Consider the following 25,191-nt stretch of genomic DNA (forward strand, 5'->3'; position numbering starts at 1 on the left):
ATGACTCGGGTACTTCTCAGTCTTTCCTTTTAGATCATCTTATATGAACTTAAAGACTCACCAGCTAAAAGAAACTTTGTAAATCAGACTAGACTTCAAAACAGGTCAAAAAGATCACTCCCACACTGGCATGCTCACCAAAATGCTTTTCTTCAACTGTCTTATCAATATGCAAAAGATTTCAATGTTTCTAAATGTGGGGTATATCCCCACTTGCCTCCTAGTACAATAACAAGGGTGCCCATAATTGCTTCATCCCTTAACTGGACTGACATTTGTGATATGTATGTTAAAACAGCGAAAAGGTAAAGAGAAAGAAAAATTAGAAGTTAAAAGGCTCATGGCTATAAATATCTAATATGTTGGGCCAAAAAGGCCCAAAAGGGGGGAATGTGGAAATAAGTTTAACCAGGCCTCTTACTTGACTAAGAAGAAAGAGAAAGAGAAGAGAAAAAGATGCTGATGCTATGTGTTTTAAAATGTTCTAAGATAAGGAAAAACCTTCATGCCTTGTTTTGTCGGTGTGCAGATGTTAATCTCCTCCTTTCCAAGAACCAAAAAAACCCCCAGAAACTGATAACTGTTCCCAAAACACAGTGGGTTTTTTTCTGAATAAGTAAACTGCTTACGTGTGACAAATGAATGATCAATATCTTTCTGTTTCTCTCAAGGTTGCTTTGTCTGAACCAAGCATCTTTTCTCGCTGTCTAAAGTATAAATACACTTGTAAACTTGTAGAGGTCAGAGTTCCTTTGAGAACTCTCCCTGTGATCACTTGTATAGCTTTAAATAAACCTAGATGTCTCTGCCAATTCTAATACAACCACAATGCAAAGTTTGATTTCTTCCACAACCTGCTCCATCCCTTTATTGTCCCTTTCTTTCCTGTTAGTCCCCTATTACTTTTTATGCTATCTCTCTTACCACTTTCCTCACCAGTTTCTAACCATCTAAAAATCTATCTATCATCTAAAAATCTAACCTCAGTCCAACTGGAACTCATGAGAAATGATGTCCATCTGTACTTGTCTTCATGCTTACACTCATCTAAGTTACCTTGTAAATTTGAACAAAATAATTATAGCTGCTTCCCATTTTACTGGTAAAAAAAGTAAATACAGCTTCCCTATTGAAAAAACATAAGTGTCATCTGATTGAACTGTCACTTTGGGCCCTGCCGCATGTTCTAATTAAAGCAGGACAGAAACAAGCCACAGAATTGTTACACATTTTCAAGCACTAACTTTGTTGCTGGTTGGCTCTTTTTATAGCGGGACAGTCATTTTTCATGTTATGATTATTTTGCACATGTTGCTGATCCAAATTTATTGCATGATTAACCAGTTAATTGTGTTATAATTACTTTGCACGTGTGGCCACTCTTACTTGGCATATGTGGCCAGTCTAAATTATTGCATGATTAACCAGGTAGTTGCATAATATACCTAACATGTAGCAGGAGCCTTTGACTCAGCATGCACAGTGGACGTCCCCTAAGAATTCTAAGAGAGCCTAATGAAGCATTAATCCCTTTTCTGAACACAGGAAAAAAATCCTTCTCCTGCTGACATCAATGGCAAAACTCCAATTCACTCAAATATAGATAGGATTTTATGTATAATGCACATTATTTCTGCTTACCCTGATATAAACCAAAATTAAACCTCCTAAAACTCAAACCAAACCAAACCATCACCATACTCAGGCAGACAACAGAGTATCATAAAAATTGTGGGCTTAGTGATTCCACCACTGGATTGTTTATTATACAACATCAATTATAATCAGTGTTTGAAAATAAAATTAATTTCTATCTTTCATTCAGTGAAAGGTGTTCAACAGTCACAGGCTAGGTACAGACATTCAAAAAGCCTGAGGTAAAATTGTTCTAAGTCATACAGTTTTCTTTAAGTGGCATATTTTAGATTAATAGTGAACAAAACAAGAATTCACTGTTTAATGGGGGGTGGGGATCTTAGACCAGGTTCTGCCATTTTTAAAGCAGCTTATGTGCTGAACTTCTATTCTGTTTTGCATATAGACCAGTTTCCAATCACTTATACTGGTAAAAGTCTAATGTCTGTACCTGGCTATAATGTAAGTAGATGTGATACTTTTCTGTTTACCCAGCCTACCAGAAACCTGTCTCATACCTTCTCTAGTGTATCTTTCTAAGACACAAATGTTATAGCCTACTATATACCAGCAGAGTATCATCATGATTCAGGACAGTAATTTCCTTTTTTTCTATTTTTTTCTGAAAACAAAGAGGTTGGGTGAATAATGTGGTGCCTATCTTCAAGAAAGGAAAGAAGGAAGATCCAGGGAACTACAGGCCAATCAGTTTGACCTCAATCCCTGGCAAGATCTTGGAAAAAATTTATCAAATAATTAATTAACAACACGCTGACAGTAGACGCCGTTCTGAGAGACAGACAACACGGCTTCATTTTGAGTAGGTTGTGCCTGACCAACCCCATCTCCTTCTATGATCAGGTGATGCATCACCTGGAGGGCGGTGGGGGGGAGAGGTTGTTGTCATTTACTTGGATTTCAAAAAAGCTTGGTCTCCCATGATGTCTTCATGGCAAAAAGGGGGAACTGTGGCCTTGACAACCCTACGGTCTGATGGCTCAGAAACTGGCTCTGTGGTCAGATCCAGAAAGTGACTGTTGATGAAACCGAGTCAGCATCGTGTATAGTGACCAGTAGCATCCATCGGACTGGTACTCTTTAATATATTCATTAACAATTTGGATTTAGGTGTCAGAAATGAACTGGTTAAGTTTGCGGATGACACCAAACTGTGGGGAAGCGAGGTTACACTGCAGGATAGGCTGGGGATCCAGGCTGACTTGGATAGGCTCACACGGTGTGCAGATACAAACCTGATGACATTCAGCATAGAGAAATACAAGGTGCTCCACCTCAGGAAGAAAAACCCACATCATACCTATAGGCTTGGCAGTGCTTCACTCACTAACACTATATCTGAAAGAGACTTAGGGGTCATGATTGACCACAAATTGAATATGAGCCACCAGTGTGATGCCACAGCTGGCAAAGCAAATAAAACTCTGGCCTGCATCTACCGATGCATCTCAAACAAGACCAAAGATGTCATTCTCCTGCTTTATTCGGCCTTGGTGAGGCCACAGCTGGAGTACTGCATCAAACTCTGGGCTCCACACTTTCAAAAGGATATGGAGAAGCTCGAGACAGTCCAGAGGAGAGTCATGTGCATGATAAGAGGTCAAGAGAGCAGGCCATATGAGGAGACGCTGAGAAGCACGGGACTTTTCAGCTTGATGCCCCACAAAGTGCACGTCACATGCTTTAGGTATTTGTTGTGCACAGAGCAGAGAGAATCAAATAGGGTGCATTTTCATGGCAGTATTACCTAGCATGGTCTAACACATCCTAAACCTCAATAAGGCAAAAATTAAGTTTCCAACATCAACATTAGCCTGATATAATTGCGAACTTTTTAAAGGTGCATTTTAATATATTTATAAGTAGAATGATGATCTCGCAAAGACCCTTCCAGCCCTAATGTCTATGAAATCTATACAAAGCAGGTACCTTACCAAATAAAGGGTATAGCCCATAGTCCACTTAACACTGCTATTTGAATTTGGCAATGCTTTAGTGTTTGTTATTTTAACTACAAAGAAATACAAAACTCGAAAAATCTCAGTTATTTTAACAACAACTTCTATATTATATTAACACAACTTATTTTTCATTTATTCACATTTTTTCATAGATTTTTGTATCACTATTGACATTTTATTAAGTGGAAGAAACTAGAAAGAAAAAACAATGAAAACTACAATGAAGGAACAATTGTGTTCTGCTCGGATTTTGGTCAAAATTCCAGTCCTACAGAAGTAAATCCAGTGCTAATTTCCCATGATTTGGGGGTCCAGAATTTGACTCATTTTATTTACACTCTACATTTACATCTACAATAATACGTAACTTTTAATTAAGGCCTAAATTTAAAAAAATTGAATTTATCCAAAAGAATTTTACACTGTAAATAGAACACATGTAAAAAGCAAGATAGCAGACAAGGTCAATCTTGTAATATACATGTGAACTCTGACACTGCAAACTAAGGCAGCATAAATTCACTTTTATAAATTGCTATTTTACAGGTAATATTTAAGAGTAGCAGCAGAGTCATATTCCAAACACTGGAATCAATTTGATTAAGACAAAAGGTTGCTGCACATTGTAGCATCAATCCTACCTTTCTGTTTCAGCTGCAGAGCTTTTCCTAGTCTGTTTTTGGCTGTTATATCTTTCCACCTTTCTGGACTGCCTGTGAAATGAGATGCCAAAAAGTAAACAAAGAAGAAAAAGAATATAGAGAATATGAAGAATAAAGCTTTAATTATGCATTACATAAATCATGATATGTGTGGCTGATAGATGGAAAACTGACAATTATTTTTCTGAAAGGGTTGGTGAATTAGGGGTTTAAATCAAAGATCAAAGATTTTATTATCATATTGGATTTGTTCACGTCTGGTGGTATAAAAGCACTGGGCTGCCAAATGGAAGACCTCACTCCATACTAGGGCAGAGAAACAGAATTAGTTCAGTCTTTTGGGAAAGGCAGCAGGTTGCATCATTTGGCGACCAGCTCCTAGCTCACAACCTACACAATATCAGATCTTTTTGATGGTCCCTTCACAAAATAGTGCATCAGTGGAACAGGGAAAAGCACTTGCGATGTGTGGGAAGGATTTTTAAAGTGTTTTTAAATCATATTTTCAAGTAAAAAGAATACTTTAATAAGATCTAATATTACAAGAATGTCACCTCATACAAGTGAAAGCTGGGCTTACTGAAAATCTTACTAAGATTGCACAAAAGTTTGAAAAACTTTCTTAGCTAATTAAATAGTACTCTCTTTCAATCAGTTATATAGTTTGATATATTTATTTGTCTCTCTTATTCCATTTCCATTCGGGTCTTTCAAACAACCAAAAGAAATCCAAGACTAAAACTCATTTGACATTTCCCTCCTACCTACTTTCAGTGCTTCACCCAGGTATAAATTAATTAGGTTAACTTCATTTTTCTCTAGTTTATCCTCACAAAAACATAGATCAACAACTTCTAAACCATTAAAGCAAATCTTTTGCCTGGTTAGGCATACCACCAATCCCCTTTTGTAGGCTGTCCTTTTCTTTCTCGTGTCCTTGTGACAAGGTACTTAGCAGAATTTGAAGATTCACTGGTATCACTGGTATCAGATATGGCGGTGCCATGAGTGCTTTTGCTATGACCTTGAACTCTCAAGCTCTGGGTTTTCAGCCACTCACCCCAGTGTCCATGCCACAGGAGCAGGGTTTTGTAGGCTGTGAAATAACATTTTTAATAACTGCTAGATTGGCTTGGGTAGCGTGTCCTTTGGGTTTTTATTTTTGTTTGTCTGTTAGTTGGTTGATTTCCCCCTGCTTTCCATTAGGACCACAGGAAATCTGTAGGTAAGGTAGATTGTGATTCACAAGCCAGCAGGTTCCCAAGTACAGATACAGATCAGGGGTTTAGTTCCTTGATAAACCAAAATTCAAAAAAAAATATATAGGAAGGTATCCTCTAAAGAAGATGGGGTAGAGCTGGGTATTCTAATGTCTACTGCAGAGAATTTTTTCCTTCACATCTTTAGCCCCGATAAGAGGAAAGGAACGTTAGGTCCAAAGAATAGTGCTGAGTTCTGGAAGTGATTGCTAGCTGATGTACGCTCAAGGGATTATTGATCTGTAGTTTGTTCCATTAGTGTTACATTAATAAAGTTGCAGCTTTGGTAAACCTCGTTCCTAACATTTCTTCCTCCTAAAATGTTTTCACTGGAAACCTGCATAACTGCAAATAACTGATTTTGCAGGAAAACTGTCTAAATTACTAGACTACAACTGCTACAAAGTGTGTAAAATAAAAATAATACTATAGGGAGGAATATGGGACGTCATTGGGTAGAACCACCAGTGTAGCAAGGAAAAAAAATTAGATTATGATGTTTGTAGTAATACCTTTTCTCCCCAAAACAACATACTATAGCAGGTCACCAAAAAAAAAATTGTTTAAATCATCTTCGTTGTTATGAGTATGCAATATACAGGATTCCCTTGATATATGCAGTAGATGCGTTCTATGAGAATGGCGCATAAATCAAATTCGCATAAAGTAAACCCACTTTACAATGCAACTAATAGGGATAGGTTCCCATGGTGGTGAGGGAGGGAGGGAGGCTGAGACTAGGGAAAGGGTGGGGGGAGGGGTGTCATTTCCAGGGCTGTACAAGGCAGAAAAGCAGGGGGAACAGAGCAGCACTTACCCCAGTCCCAGCTGCAGCAGTCCTAGTAGCAGCCAGCGCCAGCTGCCTGCAGCTGCTGGGCTGTACCATGCTCCGCCTGTCCCCTTGCGCCTGGGTTCTGCTTGTCTACACTCATCTCTGCTCCTGGGCTGCACTGTGCCCTGGTGCAGGCAGCTGGTGTTGCTGCTCCTGTGGCCGCTCCAGCATGGGCTGGGGTGAGTGAGGACAAGGAGAGCCTCAGGTGGCGTGAAGTAAGGCACTAACCCCAGCCTCAGCTGCAGCAGCCCTGGGAGCAGCCAACACCAGCTGTCTGTAGCAGCTGGGCTGCCCCGAACCCCTGGAGCTCTGCCTGTTCCCACTCACCCCAGCTCCTGCTGCAGCAGCCCCAGGAGCGGCCAATGCCAGCTGCCTGAAGCTTTTGGGGAGCACTGTGCCCTGGTGCAGGCAGCTGGTGTCAGCTGCTCCTAGGGCCGCTCCAGCATGGGCTGGGGTGAGTACAGACAAGCAGAGCCCTGGGCAGCACCGGGCCTAGCACTCACCCTAGCCCCAGCTGCAACAGCCCTTGCAGGGTTCAGGGCATGGTGCAGGCTAGCTGCTATAGACAGCTGGTGTCAGCTACTCCCAGGGCTGCTGCAGCCGGGGCTAGGGTGAGTGCTACACCACACGCCACCCAGGGCTCTGCTTGTCCGCATTCACCCCAGCCCATGCTGGAGTGGCCCCAGGAGCAGCTGACACCAGCTGCCTGCACCAAGGCTTGGCACAACCCAGGAGCAGAAGTGAGTGTGGACAAGCGGAGCCCAGGCATGGGGGGAACAGGCGGAGCACAGTGCAGCCCAGTGGCTGCAGGCAGCTGGTGCTGGCCGCTCCCAGAGCTGCTGCAGCCACGGCTGGGATGAGTGGGCCTATGGCCCTTTCCCCTCCCCCAACATCTGTTTGGGCGAGGGTGCGCCTATGCTGATCGCATAACAGTGAATTTACCTCACATATAACAAATTATGGGTCTAAATATGCTCATTGCATAAGAGCAAATTCACATATAAAGAACCCGCATAAATTGAGGGAAACCTGTATATGGAAAATTCACCCTTAAAGGCACAGAGACACTGACTTCCTTTTCACAGATGCCACTGTAAATCAGGAGTATCTTCTCTGAAATAACTAGGTCTTCTATGTACTGGTTCTCTCAATGAAAACTATAGTTATCATAAAAAGGGTGACATCACAAGGCAGGAAACTGACCTAAGCTCCAGATAAAAGGACAGGGCCCTGCAGCTGATGACCAAAAACAAATGATGCAGGAAAGTCAATATTTCTTTGCCTATATGCCTCTACCTCATGTCCAGAAAACACACTGAGTCAAAAGGATGGTGCTTAATAAAATATGGTGCACTATATATAAATACTATGTTAATATGAAAAAAACTGTTATATTGTGTACTTAGATATAAAGAGTGTGACAAGACATACTAAATAACACAATTAGAATATAACACATTATTAAGAAAGTAAATTATTTATAGTTCAGAAAACTAGAACCATTTACTTGGAACCAAAATTTGACTTAATAATGATACCTCTGTGTTGCTCCAGGTTTAGCACTTAGATGGTTTATACTGTCTTGTTTTGGAATGCAAGACTCCAGCATCCTTGTTCTTCACAATATTTGGAAACATGGAAGTGAATTTGGACAGAATGGACAGAAACAGAGAGATGGTCACATGCAGTGAAGATGGAGACATGCAGTCAAGATACATAAACCAACAACATTCAGCACTAATCATTGACAGTATTTCTGGAGTCCCTTTTGGCTGATTTACTTTATACATGAAAAGGGAATTTTTGAAAACGATTGACAACATGGTAAGAATAAAAGGTATGAATAAAGTAAAGCATCAAGGCTGTTAAAGGCAAAACATATATTGAGCACAATTGAACTGCAGCACTGTAGTGCTAAAACTGCCATTTACTCTTATTGAGAATAAATCTACAAGTTTGCTCATTAGAAAAATACATATAGCTTACTCATGAAGCTTGATTAAAAAAATCAAGATGTGAAATAATATTTTGGCATAAATATTGTTAACATTGCACATTTAATGAAACACCTTCCATATGTTTACAGTTGATGAAACTATCAGAAATAATTGTAGTATACTTGGCAATTGTTTTATTTCAATGATAAGTATATAACTGTTCAGTACCAGCAAACTGACCCAAGCATCCTTTTTAAAAAATATTTTGTAATCCAAATAATAATCAACATATGGCTCTGGTGACTCCCATATTATTTTAATTTTATGCTTAGATGATTTTAATAACCTTAACTTTTTTTAGATCGCACAATTGAAATTAATTATTTTTTGACTGAGAGTTGCCAAATACAGATCACTGTACAAAGGATAACTTATTTTGAGATTGGCTATGTGAGTCTAGGTTTTAATGTAATAAACCAGTTATATAGAATCCCCCCAAAAATCCATAATGCTCCATTGTATAAAGTAAGATTATAATTTTAAATAAGACATTTTAGAATGTTCTTCATAGAAACCCAAATTGTGACTGCTAAATATCTGACTGAAAAAATCTTTACTACTTGTCAGAACATAATTAAAAGTTCTATATAGAAGTATAGTTTTAACACTGAGGCAAGGCACTGTTGGTGCCTGCCACTTCAAGCGCCAGAGCAGGCATCAGTCGGGTGCTTGATTGGGGCAACCATTTTGAGACCAGGCTATAAATAGGGGAAGCAGCAGTTTGCTGTTGGCAGCCACGAGAGTGACATCAGCTGGCTGAGCTGAGGCTCAGGAACATCGTTTTGGAGGTCTATGGGCTGGGGCTATGGGGATGGAGGAAGCTCCAGGTCCTGGGCATGACCTAAAACTGCACCTTGCCAGGGAAGGGAGGCTTGGTGGGACTGCCGGTGGTGAGGCAGCCCCATGAAATGCCAGGCCAGTTACCTCTCTGGTGAAAGGCGGGTCAGGGGCGCCTAATAACCTCCAGGCCCCGCACAATCCTAGCTGGGGAATGCCCAGACCTGTCAGAGCTTGGAGAGACCTGCAGCTCAGTTGTTCCCCTGAAGTTGTGAGGGTAAAAGTGGGCATGCAGCTTAGACCCGACCCGAGGGACCTCGACTGGCCCATGCTGGGGCCAGGACCCAGAGCGGGGTCGAAGGGCCAGGGCCCCACTGTGAGGGTGCCCAGAGAGCAAGAGGCTCAGGATCCTGACTGAACTGAGATGGGGCCAGGGCCTAAAGGGGAGCCAAAGGTCCCAGAGAGGGGACCACAGCTAATGGATGAAGGGTACGGCTGAGATTAGCTGCCTGGGATGCCATTTGCAAGGCTTGGGTCGCAGTGTGGGGATGGAACAGAGCTGCGGATGTTCCCCTTAACATCAGGGTTCAAAATGGGAAGCCTCCTGCCTGCGTAAGACTGTAATAATTTATCCTCATGGCATGGCAGGAGAGAGAGGCGGGCAGTTAGCCCAGAGACAGGTGGGCAGGCGAGCATCAAACCGGTCATGGGAAGGCCCCCTGTTACAAACACTAAAAGCCCTGCGAAATAATTATCATTCTTGTGCTTTTTCTTCTCCATTATTTGCAACACCCTTCCATAAAGACAATAATTTTACTGATACTGGATATGACCCTACAGAAACTTTCATCATTAATTTCACTCATGCGAGGTTGTTCCATTAAATACGATGCATGAATGTAACAGTAGAACTATTGGAGCTCTTCATAAAACTGAAGACATTCTGGCTTCACTCAGGATACAAGGGTGCTAGATGGGAGTGGCATTGTAGTCTACCGCAAGAGGTCTCTGCAAGGAAACTTCCGGAACAGAATCTTTTTGTTATTTGAGTTACTTGTATAGCCAAAGGCCAGAAAGGAGCTCATTGGAAATTCTATTTAGAGCGAATAAGAGTTCCACCTGCTTACAGGGAATTCTATGGACTTCAGGTGATTTACGTGGACAAGCAAAGTAATTTATATATGTGCATTTTCAGAGTCAGTCTATTTGTCATTATCCATTTAGCAAACACTGAATTGCTGTTATAAAGCTATATTATCAATCATGATGAGAACACAGCTGGAAGAAAAATAAAGCATCCTACAGATCTGAATGCGAACACATTCTCCCACTCAAGTCAACAGGAGTTATGCTGGGTAGAATGTACTTCAAGATGAATCAAGCCCACTGGTTGTTAATCAACTGACAGAGTAGACTGTAGGTAAACACAAAGTCTTTGAACTGTGAAATGGATACTTTTTTTTTAAGAATGTTCATCAGTAGAGTGGTAGATATTTAAAAAAATAGCTAGGTTTTAGACTGTTGTTGCTATTTAATTGCTTGTCCTAGCAAGGATGCCTTAAAAAAAGCCCAAAATTTCTCTAACCCCCACCCCGTCATTCATTGTTTGCTTCCTACAGCTAGATTATCCAATGCTTTCAGAAGATAACACCAGATAAGGGAGAACAGCTTTGTGCCAAATTGCTAATTATTTTTTTCTTTTCACATAGGGACATCAGACTTCATAACAGGATTCCTCCTAAATTCAGTCTTTTCCACACAACTTTATCATTCAGTTCCACCAGTATAAGAACTTTGATGATGTGGGTGAAGCACCAGTCATCAGTGACTTAGGGCTTCTATGCATGTGCAGGGAGGCTGCTCTGACACACTGTAATTAGTATGGAGCGTGGTAATTACCGTGCTCCAACAGACTCCAGCATCACGTGTATCAGTGTCCCTGTTGTGAAAAATGACAGTGGGGCACTTTAAACTAAAGCTCACCATTTATCAGCATAGGGACACTGATAAGCCTGATGCTCCAGGTGCTTTAATTAGCACAGTTATCAGAGCTGCGCTAATTAAAGTGTCCCACCCCACCCTCCACTGCCTCCCAATGCCCATCTATAAATGCCCTTATTTAATATGTCTAAAAACTGAGAGTTCAGTTAAAAACCTTTCAAAAGTTGCCAGGGAGGTGGTATATGGGGATTTGTAGGTGAAACTACACAAGCCTACTACATTCATGGTCACCTAAGCCCCTGGTCTCACTAGATCCTTTACTACAGAGAATGCCTTGAAAGATAAGAAGTCCATAAGTCAGTACTCAAAGTCCACTTCCTTCTTAAGTGTCCATATTGATTGAAGGGTGGGATGGTCAAGATTTCCCCCAATGGTATGGTGAGTTAAGTATTCTAAAGATGAGCCTCCATAACAGGAGGAACATAAATCTAATAGAGTCATTCTAGGCATTTGCCTAATGAAAAATTTGTATTTCTTCTAGATATTCTCAACAGCCTTGATTTCAACGTAATAAATTTGCAATAGCTGGATTACTACTGGTGCCATAGTGGCATATTCCATCCATACATATTGAGCATACATACTTTATCTGACCTCCTAATTCTTGCACAAGTGAAGGTAAATTTCTATCTTGTCCTATCTTACCTTACTGGAACTGGATGACTTCATAAGATTCCAAGATAGAATGTCAAGGCTAAAAAAATATCCCTTCTCCTCCTATAGCACTTAACCTGTATTTTCCACCTCTCAGTTTAGATAAAAGGATTTTTACAAATCTGATTTTAAAAATAAGTTTAATTTCTAATGTTCCAGGAGAAACTTATGAATATGGGGGTGGGGGTTCTGTACATCTTGCTGATGAAAGCTCTATTTTATAAAAACTAGTGTTATATGTAACATGTTTCAGTATGTATGTGTCTCTTTCTGATTTGGGCTGATTGAATAAAGCACTTGTTTTATATAAATACAACTGGATTTTGTAAAGGTCTTTATGCCCCAAACCTCATAAGATCTTACAATGTAACTGAAACCTCTGTGAAAAATGGGTTTCTATTTGTCCCAAAGGTGATGTTCATAAGGTCTTTTACAATTTGAACCATTTTGGACTTTTTCTTTTTGCCTCTTCATACTGTATAAGGGAGGTTTGAAGGTTTTAAAATGTTTTTAAAAAACCAAACTTATTACACTGATCTAAAACATCAAGTTTCCCGTTTTTGCTGGAAGAACTCTGTGAGACCTCAGTGAGGCTTGTTGAGAGCTTTGCCAGCTTAATTGTAGTACAAGGGTCCTGAATATTAAGAAAAGCTTCCATTATCCACAATGTTAATAAAACCCTAGAGTTTCCCAATAAAAGGAAAGAAATGAAAAAAAAAGGCCCTTTCCTCGTCAGCTGCTTGATTTTCATACCCTTTGCTTTTCTCAGCACTTTTGATCTCACCATGCACTGAGCTCTCCAGTTATCACAAACTCTTCCAGCCATCTAGACAGGTTCTATACATGACCAGATTTTCTAATATGAAATCAAAAAATGCTTTCAGTTCTTCTATCCGATATATCATAAAGAAACAAATAATGGATTACACAACCAAACATTTTTTAACCTCTAAAAATTCCAAGGAATTGTGATCTATTTTCTCATCTTCTCTAAATATACTATGAGGTGATTTTTCTGTCATGGCTTGTCAATCATTTTCAGGACAACAAAATCATTTCTGAAGGCTCCCTTCAACAGCTCATTTTGTTCAAAATAATTATTAATACATATGATGTTGCAAATATTGCATTTAAATGATCAAACTAAGACATTCCACATCTGTAAGCCATATGTTTAAGAAATCAGTTGCTCATAACGAACTCACACTGCTTCAGTCCTGCAGTCATCTTGAGCACAGAATGCAAATTGGACCAATTTGTATGATAATTCTGGGATGTACATAAATGAGAAATGGGATGACATCTGTCAAATTCAATTTATCTATGAAGCAATGATTTAAACTTCAGTATGAAAAGCTAGTCAGCCAGCCCAGTCTGTCACTCTGAGCCTCCCACATCAGTTGTCAACCTGACAAGCATTTATAAAAGCACATCAAAAGAAAAGCAAATGCCAGTACTAAATGGCAATAGCCCAGAAAAGAAAAAAAAACCTACTGCAAAATAAATTTACGAGAAATAATTAGTGTGAAATGTAAAAATAAAAAAATCCAATTTTGTAAATGTACTTCGGTTTTGGTCCTGTCTTACATTCTGTGCCCTAGAAGGAATGCACAGAGAGGAAGGGGGAAGGGAGAATATTAACTGCTTTTAAAATGTTTGCTTTATTAACTATTTCACTGTTGATGAATTCAGCAGAATCTTGCAGTTGCTCTGAGTTTGTAAGTCAAGTCTGGAATAACTGGAGTAGCTGACTGTTATCAGCTTGGTCCCAGTCCTCTGCACTATAGACTTGTAATTATTGATGGGATAAAGTATATTTAAAAACTGAATCACCTTTTGGGAAAGACAAGGGAGTGAGCTTATATTTCAGGCTCCACAAGGTTCACTTCCTCCTAACTTCTGTGTAAATACATATTTTTACCTGGCCTAAAGAGGTTAAACTACTTCAGAAACTTGCATCCAAACTCAGTGGAAACATATAGGCTGTCTCTCTCACTCACTTCTCCAATCCAACCTCAACCTCAAAGACCCTAAGTTGCTGTAACTTCTATCTGTTATAGAGAAGAAAACAGTGAAAATAAATAGTGAACAGGCTGCAACCAGCTAAGGTTTGGTGTATGCTTTCTTCAGACTCCTCTGCCAGCCAGTCACACCAGCTAGATTAGCAAATTAGAAGACTGTAGTATATTGCTTCTTTTATAATGCCTAAAGAAAGACACCAGATTCAACATGAAAATGGACTGAGCCATTTTTTCTGGATGAAAAAGCAGTACAAAACAATTTCCCATTTATACAGACACTTTATTGTGATGTTCAGTCAAACTAAAACACATCAAGTGATAAGAATATAGGTTGCCTATACACACGCTCGGAGGTGCGTGGAGTGGGGGGTGTTTTAATTACAGCAGTTCTTGTGCAGTTGCTCTAATTAAAATGCTGCAGTGTCTCATGTATTAAGCCCCCATGAATTTAAAAGTGGCTGAAGGACACTTTATCAAATACTCATTTGCTGTGGTTTAAGTTAAAGTGCCCTGTAGAATTTTTAAACACGTGGGGGCTTAATGCATGTTACACTGCATCAATGCTGCAGAGTTCTGTATAGAACACAGGGCAAACTCGATTAATTAGAATGCCAAGTATGTGTATAGGCAGCTATATGTTATAGATTAGGTCCTGAAGTGTTCCGGAAAACTCCCAGTGACATTTTACTGAGACTATGACAATAATATTTTTGGTAAGATATTATAGTAGCAGGGAGAAATTCTGGCTCTTTTGAAGTCAATGACAAAAATACCCCTGACTTCAGGAGCAGCTAGAATTTATCCTTGGGATGTATACTTTATGCACATGATGCACTGAAGTTAATGAGTATCTTTGCATGGAATTCAATGAAAAGAAAATCACTTGAAGATGCTCATGTTAATAAACTATATGATCTAATTAGGTTATGATCTAATTCTTGAATAGTTTCCCTATAGAAATACCAATTATTATTAGTAGTAGTAGTATTAATAATAATAGATTATATTGGGCCTAATTTTATGATTATCAAAATTTTCAGGTGTTCAGTAACTGTAAACTAGTTGTGGAGTAATTGCTTAATACATTTTATTTTATAAGTAAAAACACTGAATTTTACTTGTGCAAAAGGAAATACAATCCAGATAATCCTATAGACTTGATATTGCCTTCAGTGAAGCTGGTGACAATAAACCTAATACAAGAAAAGGCAAGGCAAGGCAAGACAGATTTTGGTGCAAATGTAACTACAGTTGGTACACTTAAGCAGAAAGAGAATAACAGCACTAAAGTAACTGAATTGCATCTTTCATTGTGACAGTTGTGACAGTTTAAGCCCCATAAGAGTTTTCACACACAATTGAAAAAAATAAGAATTGAATTATTTTTTAAATAATTGACAGTGATTTAAAGGCGTAGAAATTAAATCTTACTTGTGCATTACAGTATAAGTGCTGAATTAATATCTGTCTGCTTTAATTAATAGTGGATATCGCAGAAAAATAAGACAAGACAGGAGAAAAATGTTAATATTACAAAAAAAATAGCGCTCAAAACTGATTTAAATAAGAAAAACACAAGGAAGGAAAACAATGGAAGGTTCTTACATTTATCACATTTGGCAAATCAGCATATAAAGTGGATAACCTGTGGATAATATTACTTTAGGAAAGAATTTACTAACAGTGCCAATTATAATATGTACCAATTAATATGTACTAAAAATCTCTCTTTTCATGTACCAGGTTTTTTTTTCTCATAAGCAGTTTGTTGAGCAACGGACATCTAAATGAAAACAAAAGATAATTATCATCCAGGCTCTGTGACATGTATTAATATATTATAAAGCACCATGAGGGGGGTTGGGAGGAAATCTACATTTATAGAACAAGAGAAAAACCAAATGCAGAGTCCACTAATATGAAATTATTATTTCCAGACAACTTCTTTTAGAAGCTGAAACTTGGAATGTTCAAACAATTAGAATATTTGCTTGGACAAATCCCTTGATGCTTTATAAAAACTCAACAAAATGCAGAGATGAAATGTGAGCTGGTACTTTATTTTGGAATTCTCAACATTAAGCTTTATTAAATGCCTTTTAATATACTTCTCTGAGAGTGCAGGATGCAGTAAACCACTTTTCAATTAGGAGGAGCTGACTAGTACCTGTCATCCTCCGGAGATGCATGCTGGATATGAATCCTGGGACTAGTAGGTCGTCTCCTCTCTAGGGAGGGGGACCATCTACCCCTGTTTGCCCATTCAATAGAACAGGAAAAAAAAAAAACAGGACATTTAGTTTGTGATAAAATTAAAGTAGATATGGGAACTAAGACTGGAAAAATACCCCACAAAGTCACAATAGTAATTTTTTTAATTTAAAAATTTTTGTTTCTAATATATTTTTTAAATGGGGATATACCTTTCTTATGTCACTTGTGGCATTTTTTCTATACAGCAGAGCAAATAATTAAAATCTTCCTGCATAATCATAGAATTAAGTAAATGTTCTAACTGTATTTGAAATAGGCTCAAATCTCAAAACTTGTCATTCATACAACATGTGACAGTTCTAAACCAGAAGAGCTTTTCAGGGTTGAATGGCAGTTATTTACTGTTAAGTAAGTAATAGATTTTTTCTCCATTAACTCTTTTCATTAACCAATATATTTAGAGTAATAAAAGATGTGATTTTAAATTACACAAAAAACTGAAAGGCATAAAATTACCTTCTCATAGAGCTCATCTTAAGTAATGACTATGTAGACATCTGCTCCATGCCTCAGCTTTTAGAGACCCCTATTCAATCAGCAGTTTAAAGGCTCTAAGTAGTCAATAGTTTCCAACATACAGCAGTTGTGTACGTTTGGTTCTGCATTTATGGAGGACACTGTGTATTTCAAAGGTCCCTGGCAGGTGTTATTTCAATCATTCCATGGCCTTTTTATGCCATAAAAACACTGCACCATATGCACAACTTCACATGCAAAGAGCAACTGTCCAGAGAGGGGAAATGTGGCTTGTGCTACCCCTACTGGCCCGCTGGGGAACTCTTTAAGCTCCATGTTGGTCAGCAGCACAACTGTAGAAGTGAAAGGATGCTAGGTCCCAGGAGCTGGGTAAGGAGGTTGCTGGGGGAGGAAATCCCTGTCCTTCACAGAGGCAGACTGGCCAAAGATGCCCTTTCTCAGCACTGGACAAAGCTGGGCAAAACTGGGAAGGGGGAAAAGACCCTCTCCAGTACCAAACAAAGTATACCAAATCTCTCTCTGGCACTGAGCAAAGCACAGGGTTTAGACAGGTGTGGGAAAATTACCTGGCCAGCACAGAGCAAGGCATACCGGGTGCACTGTGCAGAGCAAGGGCTACAGATTCACTCCTTCCTCCTTGCACTGAGCAAAGCATAGGGTGTGTGGGAGAGGTCTTGCTAAATGCAGCAAGAGGGTGGAATCCTTGGCCCTTGCTCCAAGCAAGGCAAGGGTTTCCCCATGTGCCTAGCTCCATGCCAGGGGGGTAATTCTCCACCACAACATACCCTGTGCTTTGCTCAGCATGGGGAGAGGGAATCCTTAGCACCCTATTCTATTCCCAGGGAGAGATTTCTCTCACTTTGCTCAGTGTGTAAGGGAATAGGGGTGGAGGGGTGGGGAGTGGACAGGGTTGCCAACTCCCCCCAAAAATTTAGCTGACAAATCTGCAAACTTTTTACTGACAATCAGATGTTTTTACTGATGCATGCTTTTGCTAATACACGCTTCACATAATATAAACCACCACCCAGAGAGTGGTGGTGGATGGTTCCTTCTCAGCCTGGAGGGAGGTGGGCAGTGGGGTCCCGCAGGGTTCAGTCCTCAGACTGATATTATTCAATATCTTCATCAGCGATTCAGACGAGGGCTTGAAGAGCACCCTCTCCAAGTTCACTGATGATACCAAGTTATGGGGTAAAGTTAGTACACCGGAGGGCAGGGAGCAGATTCAGGCTGACCTGGACAGGTTGGATCAATGGGCAGAGAGAAATAGGATGCAATTTAATAAAGATAAATGTAAGGTACTCCACCTGGGAAGGAGGAACCCCCAGCACACCTATAGAAGTCAGCTACAATAATGTTCTACATTTTTGTTGGTGGCTGGTTGGTCATTTTTATGGTTAGCTGGCCATTTTTATCATGCAATGATTACATGTATCATGTCTAAATTTACTGACAACTAACTAGTTAATTACAAATACATGTAACATGTGCCAGGGACCAAAGATTCTTTAGTGCGTGTTCTTCACACTGCATTCCCACTATTGACTTTATTTTCTAGGAGCAGAGCTTGCAGCACCAAGCATTCAATCTTTTCTGGGTAATTGCTTTTCCAGAAACAGAGCTCATTTTTTGAAATATTGATTTCTTCCTAATTCACTTTTTTAGCAAAGCTGACACAGGAAGAAATGATGGGATTCACTTGATTCAGGTCAACTTATCCCTGAAAATGCTACTAGGACTGTGGGTAGGAAGCCCTCATAGATATGTACAATTCTCATTAAACATAATTACTGGGGTTGGACTAGATGACTTTTGATGTCCTTTCCTACCCTGTAATTCTATGATCCTTTTGAGAAGTGTAAGTATTAGCCATTATTTTTCCTGTTAATTTTAACTTTGTTATATTTCTTTGACAGTTAAGTGAAAGATAATATGATATTTATATGATATCATATTTATATGATTTTTACATTTTGGTAAATAGAAATTAGTTACAGTAATTTGGGCACTTTCGAGAAAAATATGTGCAATCTAGTTTCACTTTTTATGGTCATTCTGCTGTACTCTAATAACTATCAGGCACTTTTTCATTGTTATGAAAAATAAATACTAAAGAAAAATATTCAGAAATAAGTGGCATAAGGAGCACTGATATTTTCATGGAATATTTTTCTTTACAAAATATAATTAATTTAGAATAATAAATGAATAATATAGTACAAGCCTACGGTAATATTGTTTATTTAGTTGTGAAAACAGGCAAATTCATTTTAAAAAATCAAAGGATGTCTTTTTCGCTACAAAAATATCCACAACTATCTATTACTTTACTTTCTGAGGCAAACTTCCAGTCCATTTATTAAGGAATAGGGTTCATTTATGGAACATGCAAATAAAGCTTTCAGGGAGATTTAGCATCCTTTGCACATTTAGGTAGATCTTTCATAAAAGTTTCAAAAGGAAATAAGTTGTTAGTAGCTAATTTTTCTCACCACAGCAAGAGTTAAAGAAAATGTTAATGCATCAGTGCACTCAGTCAAAGCCCTTAATATGCTGATATTCTTTATAAACATTAAATGTTTTAATATAATTAATTTTGATCATGCAGTGTGAACTTTGATAACATGCTCTTTTTCATTAACTTCAAATGGTGCAGAACTTTTTCTACTGTACGAGGCATGTACAACATTACAACACAGGCAAACATGCAAAACTACTATCTTCCAGTTTGGTTTAAACAGAGGGGAAAAAAACTACAGTGCAGTACACACCTATTAGTAACAAATATTACATTACTTTACAACTAGCTGAAATCCAAATTACCACATTAAAGCCAGAACTCTAAAAATCATGCAGTATAAACAGAGTCAATTTCCTAATATATATATTTTTCTTTTTCTCATTTACTTATAGGCAAATTACATTTTTTTTAACCTGAAGCAGGAGAGGGCCCTAGTAAAGGCAGAAGAAACAACAGTTCCAACCTCTCTGATATCTATTTGTACCAATTAGATTAAGTGATTTTTGCAAGCAGTGCAGTTGCAGGCTGGCCAGAGTGGGCACTAGATTTACGCACTCTGGGTTGGGGGCTCCATGGGTCCTCTGAATGCTGGATCTGCCACCTACTCTAGCCAGATGAGGACTGTGCCAAACACGGTGCCTGCTCCAGTCAGGATGGGACCTGCACAGAACAGCTAGAACAGGTCCCGCTTGCTGCCTATGTTCTGATCTGGCCAGAGCGAGCACTGCAGGTGCTGCATCCAGCATTTGGCGAGGGAGGAGGTAGGGTATCCATAGGCCCAATCCATCCTGTGAAGCCAACCACTCACCATTCATCTGGCCCATGGGCCAGATGAGTTTCACACCCTGATTTATATTATGCTAAAAACTTAATAGCTCTTCTGTACTTCTACACAAACAGCTACCATCCTTCTGGTTTGGGAGTAGTCAACACACAGCAATACAGCACCCTAACTTAGTGGTATAGACATACAAAACTATTTAAACAAAGTCGCCTCTGAAAGTCAATTAATCACAATGTACATATCAATATCTTCTTTCACAACAAACACCACCCAGGAACTGCACTAAACAGTCTTAGTAGTAGGGAAGTTTGTTAAGCTTGTTCAGTAACACCCTGATTCCATTTTATATAAATTCATTGCTGAATACAGTAGCAGAGGAAAGCATTCAATGATACCTTTAATAGAAAGCCAAGTCAGATCACCAGTGCCAGCATTCCACAAAAGAGTAAAATTCATTGATGTTAAGAGTAAATAATACAGATGCAATAGCCAGATGCTCAAAGAACAACCAAGGTGCAATATCTAAATAAATTAACTTCTGCATAAAACTTTGTATATGCTGGAAAAAACACAGCATATTCTCTAAAACACAGAAGATAAAAGCTCTCCTAATGCTACACAAACATTAGTATATCTTGACTATGTTTTTCATTTGTCTTCTATCACGAAGGAAGTAAAAATGCCTGATTATCATTCTAAATGGTAAATACAATACTAGAAAGAGCGTTGAAAACAGGGTTGTCTGCTATAAAACATTAACCTGCAAACAAAGCATTTTACTGCTAGTTAACTAAACAAAACCAACAGCATTTAGCTAAAAACCAATGCACAGCCATTTTTAATATCATATTTCACACTTCATTTTCTTTATATTTTCTGAGACAAAAGGGAGCCACAGCATAGCGTTACATGTATAAATATAGTTATGATTCCAATGAAAGAAAAATATGGCAACCATGTTTGGGATTCTTTCTTTGTACATCTTTCCCATAAACAGAGAATGCCATTTAGATACTGAGACCAGATGTTCAAAAAATAACCATTTTAAGCATTTATTTCCTATTGAATAAAATCTTACAATTATATATTGAAAAAATCCACCAACGAAAATAAGAAAAATAATACAACTGCACACAATATAATATAGCTAACAGCTACAACAACTGCAACTGCTAACAATATAATATAGCCAATCTCTTGGATGAAATATGGACAAATGTATTAAGTAAGGGGGGGGGGGCTGAAATTCCCCTAATATCCACTTTCTGCAAAACAAAATACGCATGTTTGTGCTATTCTAAATTAAAACAGATACTGAAAGAACAAGCAGGATCTTGGGCTGATCAAATGAACTGAATCTCAATACAGATACACTGGAGTCATGCAGCCCACATTACTTCATTATCCATCACAAAAGTGTCACATACACTTTGAAGAAGAGATAATAAAATGGAATCTTACTGTAATCCCACAAGAAGGTGCCCAACTACGCTCAACTGCCTACCACTACTCCTGGAACTTCCAGAGAGAGGAACAGTGCCACTCCAGAGGGTGGAACAGGGTGGAAACTTAGAGCATCAAAGGTGTTGTAGTTCAAAAGCACACCATTGCCATTTTCTCAGCACTGACGCACAGTTCGTCATTTATACAAACACATGCGACACAGCAGTGGGCGCCTCAGCTTGATTAATCAAGTCTGCCCCAATGCACAGAGCAGACAAATGTAGACTTAGAAAAAGAAAATATTTAAAATGAAGGGTTTAAAACAGAGAGGAAACCAAATATACAAGAAAAGGACCTTGTGCTTGACTTCAGACTAGCATGTCTAACCACCTCTTTACCACTCAACAGTGGTACAATTTTATCTTATCTAAAGACCATGGATGAGTCAACAAAATCTAATGTTAAACAGTGATAGAGCTTATTGATAAGCCTAAAAAGATCAGTACATACATTTTTTCCATAAGAAAAGATCAGCACAACTGTGATAGCTTCTACTCGCATCTAAGATGGAAAAGAATCTTGGAAATACCATGTTTCTAGATAGCTCTCAAGCTACGTTTAGCTTCAGCTCAGATTTTTTTCTCAAAAAAACTGCTTTACTGCTTAGAAGCTATACATTTCTCCAAGTTTTTAAAATGACAAGTAGAGTTTAAGTAGCAATTATTCAGAGTATTTTGTCGAACATACAAAAAAAATAAAAGGAAGTTCATATTTAATAGATCAGGCCTTGGATATGGATTAGAGGCACACTGGTTGATACATTGGTTCCATATCGGATCGGCACCGATACAGGAAAATTTGACAGCATCAGAAATCGGCTTTTTTTTGCCTGATGTGGCTGATAATGTGGCTGATAAATTACCCATGCATGCATGCAGCCTCAGCATGCACGCAGTCAGGAGCACAGCCCAGCGGCTTGGAGAGCAGCATCTGGCTATAAGTCGTGCTATAATAAGCCTGTTGTGGGGAAAGGCGGGTGGTGGAGGCAGATCAAGGCTCCTGCGGTAAGGGTGGGAGTGGGGAAGGGAAAGGCGCTGCCCAGCCAAGGCAGATCAGGGTGCGGGACAGAGCTGTGAGCAGCTTATCCGGAGGGTGCAAGGATGGGGAGTGGTGGCTCCCACCACTGTGTGCACCCCAGGAGGGTATGGGGGGGGTGTGCCCCCAGATATGCACGAGGTGGGGCAGGCTTTCACTGCGGGCTGCAGCCGGTGGCTGCGCCAGACTCTTCCTGGTGGGGGGCTGGGCAGGGCTGCATTTGGGGTGGGCAGCAGTAGCACTGGATGGGAGTTACAGGGAGCTATGGTGAATTTTGGGATTGCTGCAGCCCCCTCAGTCCCATCCCAGTGCCACTGCTGCCTGTCTTGAGTGCAGCCTGGCCCAGCCCCCTGCTGAGAAGAGCCCAAAGCAGCCCCCCGGCCTCAGCCCACAGCGACAACCTTCCCTGCCCCACATGCAGATCCGGGGGCTCAGAGAGTGACAAGCCACTTGAAGCTACATCCTATGCCCTGCCCCACTCCGGCTGGGCAGTGCCTGCCCCAGCTCCACCCCTTCCTCACCACGGGGGCCTCAATCTGCACCCCATTGCCCCTTCCCCCATACTAGACTTACCAGCCCAATGCTGCTCTCTAAGCCATCTGGCTGCATATCAGAACCGGACTGGTAACAGTCGATGTGGCTCCTTAAAAACTGGCCATCGGTAACGGCCCAAAAAATCTGTATCGGTGCACCCCTAATACAGATTGACAGTCATGGCTCTATAACTTCCTTTAATAAGCATATCTGCAGTAGAAATTATCATCCTGGAGCAGACCTACAAATAGTAAAAGCTGACTGTGTTCTACTGAAGGCACAGTGATTTACATTAATTTTTGGTAGGATATAGAAACTAAGAATTCAATTCTGCTTTTTTAAGAGAAGAAAGCAAAAAAATTAAAATCTCAAAGTCAAATCAGCAAAAAATCATAGTCACTTTAGAAGGGCAATGCTGAATGCGTTGTTTGTTTTAACAACCATATTTTGTAGGCTGACTGAGGAGCAACTTTATATTACTATTCTGCATATTAATTGAGTATGTGCCTCCTGGATGACATCTTGGTTCTACTAAAGCTAATGGGTGTTTTGTCATTAACTTCAATAGAGCTAGGATTTCACATTAAAATTGCAAGATTTATTACCAAACAAACTACAAATATTTTTTAAAACCCTATGAAGACATAATCACATCAAATTACAAAATGCATGTATTTGGTTCACCTCTGATTTTTTATGAAACTAGCTCCAAAGCTGAAGTTCAGAAGGCACCTATAAATGTTTCTGTTCATCACAGCAAATGCAACTATATTTCATTTAAATTTCTCAGATATCTTCTTATAGCTTATAGAAACCTATATATAGTATCATATTGTGAAAAAAATTATTAGATTGCTTTGCCTTGTAATTTAAGCAAACTCAACAACTGATGCAGCAGATTAGATTTAGAAAATAATAAAGCTTGGCTGGTTGGCTTGTGAAAATTAATATATATATGTTTATATTGTTAAATAAATTAAAATTCAGATTTGAAAAATGAGAGTTTAGTGTCAGGATTTGTCTCTTAATTCATATAATTTGCAAAATATGTCACCATCTCATTTGCAGTCTGCAGAGTGGGTAAGAAATAAATGTAATAAATTTTAGCAGATGATAATGGGAATTAACAATATTGTGGTGCTTGTCCAAAGTACTTCACATAACACTGCAATGCTATTATCAGCATACTGAGGACTTTTTAAAACAATGACATCAACTTGAACTAAAAAAGGGAAAAGAAACCAGAAGCGGTTATAAACCACATCACAAAATTTGCATGACATCTATGAGTACAGGGTCAAAAATGTCTTCAAATACCAAAGCAGACATGATTGTACAAACATGTAGAAGGTTCATATGGAGGAAAATAAAATGGATAAAGATCACCAGCACAGATGATAAGAAATTCATAAGTCTTTATTTTATACCTTTCTCGTTCTGGTGAATGCAAACTAGTGTCTGGTCTCAAGCAGTTGGTACTAGCACTCCTAGCCCTGTCAAGGGAGGGCTGTAGTTCACTAGTGCCAGTGCATTGCATCCAATGGTAGAAGAGAAAGAAAAAGAAAACAAAGAAAGGAATACAATGTTAGATATTAAATCATAAAATAATGTTATTTTTACACAAAATGTAGAATCACAATGATTTAATTAATAAAGATGTAAGAGAGCCAACTGGATGACAGTGTGAAGATTTGTTAAAATAAAAGAAACAAAAGATTATGCTTGAAATTATCTGCATAAGAATCTGAAGTAGTTAAGACCATAAAATGAGACTAAACAATACCTACTTATGAGAAAGTGGAACAGGAAGTACTAAAATAATACATCCAGCTTTTATTACTAGGAATAAATCTACACCAACACAAAAGGATGGGATACAGCACATTTTAGGTGAAAGCAATTTATAATGACATCAACCTGGAAAGCCACATTACATACTTAACAGGAAGGGGCATTTCTACTCAGTTTCTTACCTAATCAATGAGTCATCTGTAAATTTCGGTATTCGTGAGTTAAGGCAATCACGAAGGAGAGAAATATCCTGTCTAATCACCGATTTGGTCTTAGCATATGCAGGCAGAGTTGAGCTTTATAAATTAAAATTATTTAAAATGAAATATAAATAAAATAAAATAAAAAGAAAGTTCACACATAATCAGAATCACACACAACCACAAAACCAGAAATGAGGGTATAAGAGAACAAAACTGTAATCCTACACAACCCCAAAACTGATCTTTTAA

General features: G+C 39.0%; 1 protein-coding gene across 1 annotated transcript in view; it reads right to left on the reverse strand.

Annotated features, from left to right (window-relative positions):
• RIMS1 (regulating synaptic membrane exocytosis 1) overlaps window positions 1–25,191 on the reverse strand; it is a 368,530-nt gene that overhangs the window by 163,402 nt on the left and 179,937 nt on the right. The window contains exons 18-21 of the mRNA XM_025216953.1: window positions 24,922–25,035; window positions 24,376–24,465; window positions 7,906–7,983; window positions 4,256–4,327 (exon numbers count right to left, since the gene is read on the reverse strand). Of these exons, the coding sequence (XP_025072738.1) occupies window positions 4,256–4,327; window positions 7,906–7,983; window positions 24,376–24,465; window positions 24,922–25,035 (354 nt within the window). The remainder of the gene's footprint in view (window positions 1–4,255; window positions 4,328–7,905; window positions 7,984–24,375; window positions 24,466–24,921; window positions 25,036–25,191) is intronic.

The sequence above is a fragment of the Alligator sinensis genome, unplaced genomic scaffold, assembly GCF_000455745.1.
Source record: "Alligator sinensis unplaced genomic scaffold, ASM45574v1 scaffold499_1, whole genome shotgun sequence".
Taxonomy (NCBI): Eukaryota; Metazoa; Chordata; order Crocodylia; family Alligatoridae; genus Alligator; species Alligator sinensis.